The 13948-nt window shown below is 42.0% G+C and overlaps 1 protein-coding gene across 1 annotated transcript in view; it reads left to right on the top strand.

Annotated features, from left to right (window-relative positions):
• Positions 1 to 10449, top strand: part of SLC24A2 (solute carrier family 24 (sodium/potassium/calcium exchanger), member 2) — a 284020-nt gene extending 273571 nt beyond the window's left edge. The window contains exons 7-9 of the mRNA XM_010857076.1: positions 3946 to 4035; positions 6785 to 6951; positions 10200 to 10449. Coding sequence (XP_010855378.1) covers positions 3946 to 4035; positions 6785 to 6951; positions 10200 to 10449 — 507 coding nt within the window. The remainder of the gene's footprint in view (positions 1 to 3945; positions 4036 to 6784; positions 6952 to 10199) is intronic.
• Positions 10450 to 13948: the final 3499 nt, after the last annotated feature.

The following is a 13948-nucleotide window of genomic DNA, read 5'->3' as shown; positions in this document are numbered from 1 at the left end:
GTATGCAGGTCAGGAAGCAACAGTTAGAACTGGACACGGAACAACAGACTGGTTCCAAATAGGAAAAGGAATACGTCAAGGCTGTATATTGTCACCCTGCTTATTTAACTTATATGTAGAGTACATCATGAGAAACGCTGGGCTGGAGGAAGCACAAGCTGGAATCAAGATTGCTGGGAAAATATCGATAACCTCAGATATGCAGATGAACACACCCTTATGGCAGAAAAGTAAAGAAGAACTAAAGAACCTCTTGATGAAAGTGAAAGAGGAGAGTGAAAAAGTTGGCTTTTTCACTTCATAGCAAATAGATGGGGAAACAGTGGAAACAGTGTCAGACTTTATTTTTGGGGGGCTCCAAAATCACTGCAGATGGTGATTGCAGCCATGAAATTAAAAGACGCCTTACTCCTTGGAAGGAAAGTTATGACCAACCTAGACAGCATATTAAAAAGCAGAGACATAACTTTGTCAACAAAGGTCCCTCTAGTCAAGGCTATGGTTTTAATAGTAGTCATGTATGGATGTGAGTTGGACTATAAAGAAAGCTGAGTGCTTTATAAATAAAGAATTTATACTTTTGAACTGTGGTGTTGGAGAAGACTTTTGAGAGTCCCTTGGGACTGCAAGGAGATCCAACCAGTCCATCCTAAAGGAGATCAGTCCTAGATGTTCAATGGAAGGACTGATATTGAAGCTGAAACTCCAATACTTTGGCCAGCTGATGCTAAGAGCTGCTCATTTGAAAAGACCCTGATGCTGGGAAAGATTTAGGGCAGGAGGAGAAGGGGATGACAGAGGATGAGGTGATTGGATGGTATCACTGACTCAATGGACATGAGTTGGGGTGAACTCCGGGAGTTGGTGATGGACAGGGAGGCCTGGCGTCCTGAGGTTCATGGGGTCGTGAAGAGTCGGACACAACTGAGCGACTGAACTGAGCTGAACTGAACTGAAGCATCAAATATGAATTACAGAGGTTTCCACTAATACATTGATTTGAACTGGCTCCTTTAAATCTTTAATTCAATTACTTATTTTCTGCCTCTTGACGGGGAATGTTTTATGCTTCAGGGATATTTTTCGGATGAGAAATATGTTGAAATAATTTGATTCTGACTTGTGACACTATATCAATGAACAGATATGCAAATGTACAAAAACTTAAATAATAATAAAATAATATTTACATACTTAGTATGTTAACTAACCTGGAAAGGGGACAGTCTATGAAATGAGGACTCTCCCAGGATATCCAGTCCATGTGCCATGTTATAGTGTGGATTATACTCCATATCCTCCCAGAATGTTCAGAATCAAACTAAAAACAGGCTGCTGCTCAAACCACACTTGTGGCCCCACATCACAAGAGGGGCCCTTCTCTTCCCTATGACACAGCATGGCCGTGGGAGATAAAATGCTCATTACACCTAGGGTCCTGAAACAGTGACTTGTGACCAGAAGAAAAGAATGGAGACTCTAATCAGCTAAATGCCTTGCATGGGGAAACTTGGCACTGGCAATTCCAAGGCTCAGATAATCTCATCTCCAGCTGGAGCTACCTCCTTGCTTTAAAGGAATTTGCTTTTTGGACTTTTCTGGTGGTCCAGTGGCTAAGTCTGTGCTCCCAGCGCAGGAGGCCCAGGTTAGGTCCCAGGTCAGGGCTCAGATGATAGAGTATCTGCCTGCAATACAGGAGACCTGGGTTTAGTCCCTGGGTCAGGAAGATCCCCTGGAGAAGGGTAATGGCTACCCACCCCAGGATTCTTGCCTGGACAGAAGAGCCTGGCAGACTACAGTCCACAGGGTCACAAAGAGTCAAACATAACTGAGCAACTAACAGGGAACAAAGAACCTATATGCTACTGAAGATCCTGCGTGCCACAACTCAGACCCAGGGCAGCCAAATAAAAATAAACACATTTTTTAAAAAAAGGAATTTGCTTTCAAAGTAACTGTCTCAACCTCCACTTTGAAAATTGATTACTTTTTTCCCATAACCCATTAAATAGTATTCAGGTCCTCAGAAAGAGTCTGAGTCTGACATGTGAAAATATTTCAGCCAGATGTTTCAGGGGGAACATTTAAAAATAAGATTGTGGCTACTTACTGGGGTCTGATGTTTTTCCTCAGTTGAATCAAGACCACTGGTCTTACAGACATCCATACTAACCAGTGGCCCAAGAAAAACCACAGCCATTGAAAGAAAGAAAATGATTCTTGTGAAATTTAACAGAACCATGTGAATGATAATGAAAACATATATTAAAAACTTGAACTAAGTACAGAGAACGCAAGCCTGTTTGGAGCGATAAGACTGTGTTTGTCATTATTGATATTCAAAAGATTACCGTGTACAGGTTTATCTTTTGCTGTTAATGAAGCTCTCAAAAGCTGTGGCAGAAGTGTTCTGTGTGACTGCCCAAGGTCAGCCCTTCAGACAAGTGAGATAGTATTCATCCAAGTCAACTACATTTATTTCTCTGGGCAGAATTGGATGGTATTATCAAAGCAAAAACTAAGATTGTCTCTAAAAGTGGAAAGCTTTGAAATAAAAAGTGTTTGGCAATAATAAGTGGCTCTCTAAGAATATTATGCTTTCTGAGCATGTTTTAAAGGATCCCAATTTGCAAAAAGAGCATCAGTAAGACACCACTACCATCCAACGCAAGCATGGATTTCCCTGTAGTGGGATCAATAAGAAACATTGCATTTTGCTCTCTGATTTGGGCCGATGTTTGAAAGAAATTTGAAAAGTGCTCATCCTGTAAGCCTGAGATTGCACAAAGCCTAGGGCTAAAAGCCCAATTCCGTAGTTGGACATTACATAGTTAAGGGTAGAGAACAGGAGAGGAAACATTCCCAAGAGTGTCTACTCTGCAACTCCCGTGGAGAGCAGCGCAAGTGGGCATCTGCTACTTGTGTGGCTCCAGTATCTGAGAGACTGGCCATCCTCAGGAACCTGTATTAACTGTGGTGATAGCTTCTTCTCTGTGGCTTTTCCTCATAATCCGCGGGGCTGTAAAATGAGCCCATTTGTTTTTGAAACTATTGATCTTTCTTGTTAAATGTAGTTAATCCCATAGGCTTTCTGGCAGATGGATTATTATTAGGATACATGAGTCAAAGCGATAGAGACTGATTCTCATGAACTTGAAGAGGAGGTAGAAAAGGGAGCAGGAGAAGGAGGGGGGATATGGAGTACTGAGGGGTTGAAGGCAAGGTTGAGAAGCCAAGCCTTGGGAAAGGGCAGGAACGGAGAGCATCTGAGCACCCAGCAGTAGGAACAGACCTTCTCTTCAAAAGACTGCCATCTCAGGTGGGACGAACTGAGAGTTGCATTGACACATATACATTACCATATGTAAAATAGATAGCTAGTGGGAAGTTGCTGCATAACACAGGCAGCTCAGCCCAGTGCTCTGTGACAACCTAGAGGGGTGGAATGGGGGAGAAGTTCAAGAAGGAGGAGATGGATGTATACTTTCAGCTGATTTATGTTGTTGTATGGCAGAAACCAACAACATTGTAAAGCAATATCATATAATTTAAAAAAAAAAAAAGACTTCCCATCTCAGCAGCCAGTTTTATGATGGCTTGGCTTCAACCAATTTCACATTCCCGAGAGAAATCTTAATGTCCCAGCTCAACCAAGGGTTACTGATGGGTTTCCCCAGTGGCTTAGATGGTGAAGAATCTGCCTGCAGTGCAGGAGACCTGGGTTTGATCTTTGGGTAGGGAAGATCCCCTGGAGAAGGGAATGGCAATCCACTCTAGTATTCTTGCCTGGAAAATCCCCTAGACAGAGGAGCCTGGCAAGCTTCAGTCCATGGGGGTCGCAAAGAGTTGGAGACAACTGAGCGACTAACACTTTCACTTTTCACCAGGATGGCAGATCACCTCGGTTAGTACTCACACTCTCCCCTCTTCCTGGTTCTCTTGCAGTCATCAAGGAAGTTTTTTCCCATCACGTTTTTCGGCTCCATCTCCTGGATCGCCATCTTCTCTTACTTGATGGTCTGGTGGGCACATCAGGTAAGACATTGAGAAGGACACACATCTGCCTGGCTTTTCTCTTGGCTGCCAGGTGGCTCATCAGTGTGTTTGCTTTCTGAAACTGGCACAAGGGTATAGCAGCTGACACACATATTCCAGGACTAAAGGAATTCACTCCACTTAACTTTCCCTCGTCTCCTGGCCTTTCTCTGCAGGGTGGAATCAAGTTGGCATAGCCCCAGACAGCTGTGTGGAGGAAAGGCAAGTCTATCCACAACTTGCCCTCTGCAGCCTGAAACCAGGCCAGCCCGGGCCTGGAGGAATGTCAGGGTTTTGCCTAGCTCTGCGACACTTCCTTTCACTTGGACAGCCACTCACCTCACGTTCTCATCAAACTGGCTCTTAGGAAAAGACGTGGAGACAAAATGGTCTCCTCCTTGAGCCTGAATTTACAAAGTATTTCACTTTTACTACTTCTAACTCAATACCAGTCGTAATGCCCATCACCAGAATAAACTCTCAGGAATTGTTTGTTGTAACACATGAAAGGAAAAAGGAGGTACAAAGGTCTTATGTTCGGTCTTATGTTCTCAGAGGTACTAACAGTTACCGTTATTGACTGAATGTGTACTGCCTGAATATGCACAATTCACCTCCCTTTGTCCTTCTACGTGGGTATAAATTCTGTGGGGCAGGTAATATTATTATCCACAGTTTACAGATAAGAGTTAAGCTTAGAGCTAATTAAAGTTGTTTTAAAAATAATCATAAGATACCACTTCACAACCATTAGGACAACTACAACCAAAAAGACAGACAATACCATTTGTTGATGAGGGTGTGGAGAAACAGGATTGCATATATTTTTCAAAACTCACAAAACCGTACACTTTTTTTAAAAGGGTGAATTTTCCTGTATGGAAATTACACCTTAATTTTTTTTAGAAAGAACATATGGCATCACTAACAAAATCCACTGAAAATATTGGCTGATAAACCAAGTGTTATTCCTACAATGTATTTCATATTATTCCTATCACAGTTATTTTACTGACATTGACTTCAGATTACTTTTCCTCAATATTTCCAAAAATCATTGGCCCCCTGAAGACATTCTGTTTGCCCCCAAGTCATTATTTTCTGCATTCACGAAGAGACGTTTCCTAACAATATCCAACAGAAATCACCGCAGAAGTTTCAATCCCTGGGTCGGGAAGATCCCCTGGAGAAGGAAATGGTAACCCACTCCAGTATTCTCGCCTGGGAAATCCCATGGACAGAGGAGCCAGGCGGGCTACAGTCCATGAGGTCGCAAAGAGTCGGACACGATTGAGCACACCCGTTAAAAAAAGTTAAAAAGCTGTTTCTCAGCCTCCAGATTTCCAGGCTATGAATGTTTGCCATTTATAACATATATAATGGCCTTCTATAATAATTATTTTTATTCTTCCATGTACAGATAAAGAAAAAAAAGTGATTTTTTTCACTTACTGGAATGTATTGTTCCTATATAGTTTTCTTTAGCCTTCCTCAAAAATATCATCCTACAAGCTTCGATCTTTTTCTTTACTTTTTAATGATTATCTTAATTCCACAGTCTTATTCTCTTTTCATTCTCTTGTAGAAAAATACAAACACAATCCCTGGAACAACTATAATTATCAAAAATAAAAAGCCCAGAAATACAGAATGCACAAAGAGAAGCCTTATTTGCCAATAATGAATGAGACGTTTCTCTTTCTTTTCACCAAAGAAATGTTTTTCTCTTTCAAAACATCCAGACAGCTGATCAAATAACAGATTCTGTTATTAAGTCTGTAGCACTAATTCTGTCATTTGCACCTTTGACCCGTAAAAGCTATAAATGATAGGAAGTGCACCATTTATTGCTCAGCTATTTGTTATGCGCAGGTTTGCCAATAATAGCTGGTTCCCACTAGCTTAAAAGCATAGTTGGGAGCTGCCTTTATTTGACGGTCACACCGCCCCAGAGCCTAGGGAACTGAACTAGTATACCTGCCCTCGTGGTTCACTGCTCTCCATTAGAAAGTGACAGCTACATGAGCTATATGTCAATTACGTCTCAATAAAACTGGAAGAAAAAGAAAGAAATTGAGGACCAAAGACATTGCCCAATTGGTCCAGTTAGCACTAAGTCAAGTACTTAATAAATGCCAGAGCCAGACTTGGAGCAAGGTCCTCTGATTTCCTAACTGTTGCTTTCAGCAAGTCTGCCTTGCTGACTTACAGTCCTATGTTACCAAACCCTAAAAATCCAAAATCAAGTTTTCTGTGGAAATGGTACAATCTAAAAATGTTTAAGAGTGGGTTACAGACAATAGGAGATGTTAAGGGAAAATGGGGACACTGGGTATCAATTCTTAATCTACAATCATAAATTAAGGGGCACATTTGCTACACGATCTGGTGCCATTGTCAGGCACTGGCCCATGGGGCCAATGACCAATTGGCATTTATAACTCTGATCTTCTGCTTCCTCTGCCTGGTCTTGACAAAAATCAAATAGAGGCTGCATTCTAGTCTTCCAGAGCTCTTTTTTCAGATTACCTATTTAATCCTTGTGCCAACATTCCTGATCTCTTGGGTCTGAGTATCATTAAAATATAAATCTTTCTGTCAACGACTGTGGCTTATTCATTGTTATTATCTCAACACCCAGCACAGCAGAGAGTAAGAATTCATTAAAAGGGAGTTGCATTGAAATGTTAGTGGTCTTGATGGTTTTGTGACTTCAAACACTCCTCTGTTTGCCTGTCATGGCTTTTAGGTTGGAGAGACAATTGGCATTAGTGAAGAGATCATGGGTCTGACCATTTTGGCCGCTGGGACTTCAATCCCTGACCTGATCACCAGTGTCATAGTGGCCCGGAAGGGACTTGGGGACATGGCCGTGTCCAGCTCTGTTGGAAGCAACATTTTTGACATCACCGTAGGGTGAGTAGAACTCATTATATAAAGGGTCACATCAGCTCCACCACTGTCTTTGTCTTCTTAGAAGCTTGTGAAGTCATGACCAGTATCTCAGAGCCCAAAACCAACCCATACCAACAGAAAGAAAAGACTGGTAGTATCATTCAGTCTCACCAACTCCATTTTTTCATTTTCACAGAACTTCATGAAGAATAAGTTATCCTTGGACAGGGAGAAACACACACTTACATAGAGAGCGGGTGTTGTAGTAAACACTTTGAGAGAATTTCACCTAAAAAACGGCATTGGCTACATGTCATGAATATTCAACATTCATATGTGACTGAGATACTCTGGTAGTTTCACAGTACTTTTTTTTCCCATGTTCTAATTCTAATTAAAGTCCCCACCAGCCTCAGATGAGATTTGGAAAGCAGACTAAAACATAGGCCAGGAAAAAAATATCCCATCTCCTTCCTTGGAAAACACTGGCAGGTTTGACATTATCATTTCTTTATCCAAGCCGGTGAAGATACTCTAGGTTTTTTTGAAAGTCAGATAATGAGCTCTGTTCTTACAGTTAAGCAAGCTGAAATTCTCAATATGAATAATCTCTAAAGTGGATCTGACTGGGGAGAGAAGCTGTTACTTCTATCATTTCATTTAACACGTCCAAAGTAAAAGTAGTCTCAAAAGTAACCCCAAAAGGCAGTCCCCTGAGAAAGTAAGACATAGGATATTATCCTTGTGTTCCTAGAAGCACTGGCCTCTTGGCACTTGAGTTTGGAAGACCATTAAAAATGAATCTTTCTCATTGAACATCGTGTTCAACACTGTTCTCACTTATCCTTTCCATTACCTAATATATAGTTTTTCATTCAGTATCTACCACATATGCGGTACATACATTTTTGTCTGTCTCAGCCACACGTGAGGTGCGTTTATCATCCCCACTTTTCAGGTAAGGAAACTGAAGGACGCAGAGTTCACACAACGAGTAATGAGACAGCTGGGATTTGAGCAGCGTCTATGCTCTCAAGCCCAGCATTATCTGAACATAAATTATCTGAACCCTGCTCTGAGCTTCACTGTCTGTCCCACCTTAGAGTTCAAAGGGGCCCTCTCCTGCCACACTGTCTTCCTTTGCTGGCATCTCTCCCTCGAGACCCCTCAGTGCTTGTCTGTCTGGAAAACTCCAGCTTACCCTTCCAGTGTCAACTCGTGTCCTGGTTTTCTGATTCCTTTAAGCCTGGCCTGGAGGCTCGTGCTCCTGTATACACTCTGTGTATCTGTAGCTCCCCCTCTTGTCAAGGTCATGTATATCAGTCTGTCTGCTAGACTGTGAACTCCCCAAGAACAAGAACTCCCCAAAACCTAACACAATGTCTAATGCATGGCAGTGGCTTGGCACATGTGTGTAGAATGAATGGATGGATGAGTGAATGAATGCCTGAAAAGGTGTATTTTTAAAAAGAGGGACATCCCTGGTATAAACAAGTGTTTCTCAGTTCTACTGCCCACACATTTAAAGTAGTTTTCTTGGTCAATACCTTGTACAAATAGAAAGAAAATATTCTGTAGTATAAAAAGAGAAAATCTTACATGGGAAATGTTCTTTGAGATATATTTATCATGTTTTCAAAAAGTATTCTAGTGAATTACAAAATGCTTTTTGTTCACTGTTCTTAAATTATACATATGTTGTAACTTAAATGGAGGTTTAAAGAAAATCATCCCTAATCCTACTACCCCCAAACATTTAACTTTTGTGCATTTTTCTCTTAATATTTCACAAAGTTTTCTTAGTGAATAATCAGTTTTGCTCTGTTGGAGGGCTTTTATTTTTCCATTTTAAAGCCATTTATGCCTAGCAAAGAATAGGCCTCGAGTAAATTAGTAAGTCAGCCATTTTTCTAAGTTTCTTCATAGCTCTCATAATTAATATTCTACAGCTTCAAAATATTCAATCTTGTTACTTTCAGTTTAACCATTACCCTTTAGTAGGACCTTTGTATTTTTTCAGTTTTATGATAGCATGAGTGTTTTATGAAACTTTATAAAGAGAAACATCTCTTTAAATTATTTTATTAGGGTACATTTTTAAAGAAATATTGATGGATCAAAGATTATAAATATTTCAATGGCTATTGATGTAGTATATTTTTCCAAAAGGTCTCTTCCAAGAATTTATACCAATTTACAATATTATTAGCAATATATTGAGTGTAACAGTTTCTCCATAGTCTTGGTAGCATTTTCTTCTTGATACATACTCAAGGTAAAGGATTTAGAAATACACATAAAGCATAATACAAGCCAACATATAAGCATATATAAAACATAAATACAAACCAACACCTCTCTAATTCATTATTGAAATTAAATTGCTATTTTTATGTGTATCCTTTTTATAGAATCATATCATGGGCATTTGCCTGTATCATCTTAAGTTTATGATTTTAATAGCTATATAACATTACATTGACTTAACAGTTTGCTATTTAACTAACTGCCTGTTATATGAGATTAAGGTGTCCTGATATTTCACTACTCAGAGTAACACTGGAATGATCATCTTTCTGAAAAAAGTTGCCTCTGCATTTTGCATTATTCCTTCTGCTTGATCCCTGACAACCGAACTGATAGGTCAGAAGTATTAAAAATGTTGTATTTGCCCCAAAGGGTTTTTACCTGTTTGTAGTTCTGTCAACCGCAGCTTCACCAGAATTGGATGTGTGCATGCGTGTGTCATTGTCAGTCTCTGTCTCCATTTAAAAAATAATAAGTTGGCCATTTTCACTGCTAATTTCTATACCCTTTTCAACATTTTATCATCTCCTCCTGTCACGCTGTACCCATCCTCCAACTCATCTCTTTAGGGCTAAGGATAACACTTTAATCTTTGAAAGGAATCCAAAAAAAAATTGTTTCAAATCAAATTCAGACACATGTATATTTTTTTTTTAATTAAAATTGAATAAAAAAAGTAAAAAAAAAAAAAAGAAAGAAAGAAAGAAATCACCTGCAGCAACCTTTGATCTTATTTAACCAGAGAACAAATTCTCTCTGCTCGCCCTCATTCTGTCAGGAAATAAAGGTTTTTAAAGGTCACTTGACTTCCATATATGATCGCCTGGGCCAACCAGGCGCGAGTCATGGTGAACTTAACAGGACACTGGTTTCCGATCAGACCCCAAGCAGCTCATGTTCCATCCTGTGCCTTCCTCAGCGTGTCTGACTATGCCCCGCGTCTACGCTGCTTCTCCCCACAGGCTCCCGCTGCCCTGGCTCCTCTACACGGTCATTCACAGGTTCCAGCCCGTGGCCGTCAGCAGCAATGGGCTCTTCTGTGCCATCGTCCTCCTCTTCATCATGCTGCTCTTCGTCATCCTCTCCATCGCCCTCTGCAAATGGCGGATGAACAAAGTGCTGGGCTTCATCATGTTCGGCCTCTACTTTGTGTTCCTGGTGGTCAGCGTCCTCCTGGAAGACAGAATCCTCGTGTGCCCTGTCTCCATCTAGCAGGAAAAGCCATATCTTGAGCCAACAGCATGGACAGTCCCTCCCCGCTCTGGGTTGTAGGCTCTGTGACCTCCGGAGAAGAGGCAGCAGGCCCACAGCCCGGGGCTTTCTGAGCGTCCCTCCTTGGCGGATTTGACGAGGGATGGATTTGCGCAGGGCCAGCTCGTTTCATGGGGCTGCTCCCACCCTTGCCTCCTGCAGCAGCTCCATGCAAGTGACAAACAGATCCCCGCGTCTGGGGCTTCTCAGCCTGCATCGCTGACAGGTACTCCTTGCTGGTCAGAGGTATATTCGTCATAATGATGCAAACAATGACAAAAGTGATATATATACATATAAAATATACATATTATATATAGATGCACCTGAACACACCCCTGCCTGTTCCTGTACTGATACCTCTCCTTCCACACCTAGAGAGTAGTCTATACCTGTATACAGACACAAAGAAAACTTATATATATATATATGAAGTCATACGTATATATATATGTATGAATACAACTGCATCTTTTCAGGGACAGCTCTAATATATTTCTAGTACCTATTTGAAGAGGGGCATCAACCTTCAGTCTGAGCTTTACCTCTTAACTGCAAGAGGTGAGCCGAGAGAATCATTGCTGTGAACTTCAACCTACCTTGGACATATTGGGATTCTGCCTGGTATGACGTCTGTTTAAGGAATATATGTTGCAGGAGGTAGGGCTGGGTGGAAAGGGTCCATAGAGAACCTAATATGAGCCCTCCAAAACATTCCCACAAGCCAAACTGGGAAGACCATCTGCCCAATCTAACTGAGGTACACTATCTGAAACCCACAGGGTTATTGGGACATCTGGAGGTAAAACCCAGGTTGGGCAGATGCTGGTTTGGGACAAGGAGGAGGGGACCAGGGTTGGGTTTGGGAGAGGTTGTTTGTTTTTTTATATAGTGCCCCAGCATGCAAGTAGAAAATATGATTGCAAACCAAATTAGTGCTCTTCTAGGACAGCAAAACTATATAAACTGAACCTATATTGTTCCAATGCATGTCCCATTATCATCCAAAGAAGGGGGTACATTTAGCTGTAATTGTCATTCAGACGTATCTTGATGCTAAGGTGCTTGATGTATAATCAAAATGCCTGCCAAGAGAGCCTGGATATGCACTAAGAAATGCCATCCAGCAGAGGTGCTCAGTGGAACTTGCTCCCTAATGGTGTGGTTCTTTAAAGCATCTTCCAGTGTGGTCATCAAGGGCTTCAGTGGCTGAAGAAAGACATCACTCTTCCTCCAACCAGTAGAACTAGATTGACGCGGATCGGTACTGCGTGGACTGAGGCAGCTTAGAGCTGTTTGGAAAGGTGTTTGTTCACCAGGACGTTTTCTGGGTCCTCTGTCTGGTAGTTCCAGGACCAGGACTTGGTCTCTCCTGCCATGAGGGTCCCCACCAGGGAGTCTTTCCAGCTCACAGAGTGCACTGCAGACTATGCTCAACAGCCTCTTTACACTGGCTTCAAGCCAGTCACTCTGAGGTTCTGATTTCCAGAGCATTCATGGGACATTTTCATTTCATCCATTCAGTACTCACAAGTTCTGTTTGACACTTTATATGATTTCTCAGGTCTATGGCAATAAAACCAACAGAGAAAAAGGTGAGGCAGACTAAATGAGTGAAAAATATGCAGTTTTTCATTTCCCCAAACCTTGCATCCTTATAATCATTTGAAAGTAAATAGAAGACACCCCTTATCGTGTAGCCCTCCTACATCTAAGTGGGCACACCCCGCGTCTGAGGACTACTCCATGTGATTTCCTCTCCCCAGTCTGTTGTGTCAGTGCTGCTGCTATGATCTTGCTGTGAGCGCATCCCTCCTAACACAGGGAGACAGAATGCAATGCTCACAACGGAGTAAAGATCAAGATCAAGCTCAGCATTCCTTCCACAAAACCTCAGCTCACCCTACACAGCACAGCAGTCACAGGCAGTGCCCACTGTTGCTCTTCCGAGTGGAGGCCCAATGGGAAAGCAAGAAGCCACAATGGCAGCAGCCAAGATGCTGGCCCAAAAGGCCAGCTTCCCAGTCTCTCCAGCTTTGCAAAATTGAGTGGTCAGTTGTATGAGAGAGAGATCCAGGTATCCTGCTTCAAGGGCAGGATTTTGTGTTGAGACAAGAATTTGTGCTGATTCCTTTGAAAGAGAAGGAACCAGTGAACATTGAGTTAGACACTCTGATGGCTTTCCCTGTGTGTTACTTGAAGGGGAGCAGAGTTGTTTGTTGTGTAAATATATATTATTGACTGGTTTGTTGTGTGAAAGAAGGATTGAATAGGTGACTGACTCAGCAGCAGATAAACTGTGTAAATCCAGAAAGGATGAGAGGTGTTGGGTGCAACCCTGTTCTTCTGGCTCTTCCCTGCCTCCTGTCTGTCTGTCCTGTTCATTCTCAGCTCACGGTGAAGACTCATACAAGCAGCCTGAAAGCGTTGACTTACCTGGGAGCTCCCTTCTGAAGGAGTGTTGTCAATCATGAAAATTGATTGCATTTGAGAAGATGCTATTTCCAAGCCCACTTCCCACCTCAAGGGTGTGGAATGTCCACTCGCTTGCCGGTATGCAGGCGTCTGTCCCCCATAAGGTGTCTGTGAGGTTTTGTGCTGGACTTGGCTAAACCCAGAGAGAAGACTATAGGTGCAACAGTGGATCTTTAAAAGCATTTGAATTATTACCATAATTATAAGAAAGAACTTTCCACAACATGGTTTTCTGAGTAGCTCATCCCTAGGGCCTGTATAAATACATATGTATCTTCATACCAAATCTCTCTGTACACTGTATATCACTTACATCATCACCCTCTGACCCAATTATATTCAGAATTCAAAAGCAGGGAGCATCAAAGTTTGCCTTAGTGAAGGAAAAGGGAAGACACGCACACCAGTGACCAAAGGGAACATTTCCTCCTGCTCGCATGAGGTGTGCTTTGTCCACAAGGCCATCCAAACATCCACATAGGCACCTTTCTTGTATATTTTCTTGCCCCAAGAATATAGATTCACAGCCTTAGAGAAGTCGCCAGTCGTACCGCTAATGTGGATGTAGAGGCAAAGAATACACGATGGAAAAGTACAGGGGGAAAAAACTGAGAGTACTGATACCCTCTTTGCTTTTCTGGAGCAGGGTATAAAATATCAAAAATTCAAGAGCCCACCTCTTACTGTTTGATCTAAAATAAACAAGCTGTCCCCAAGTGGCTCCCTTTACCTGCAGTGAACCAAGCAGGTCTTGCTTGCTGTCACCTCCCCTGACACCCTAGGCAGGCTCAGGACAGAACAACTTGGCTCGCGCTGAGAATACTCAAAAAGAACCTTCTCAGTTGCATCTTGGAATGCCCATGCTGAGTCCAGCTGCCTTCTGAACCTGACTAGACCCTAAAGAACTGAGGCTGGAGATGAGACGATCTGCAGGCAGCTTCCCAAATCTAAGCTGAGCCAGGCGGGGCAGATCAAGAAAACACAG

Source organism: Bison bison, unplaced genomic scaffold, assembly GCF_000754665.1.
Source record: "Bison bison bison isolate TAMUID 2011002044 unplaced genomic scaffold, Bison_UMD1.0 scf7180017864376, whole genome shotgun sequence".
NCBI lineage: Eukaryota > Metazoa > Chordata > Mammalia > Artiodactyla > Bovidae > Bison > Bison bison.
Note: the sequence above shows the minus strand (reverse complement) of the source record. Positions and strands in the feature narration are given on the sequence as shown.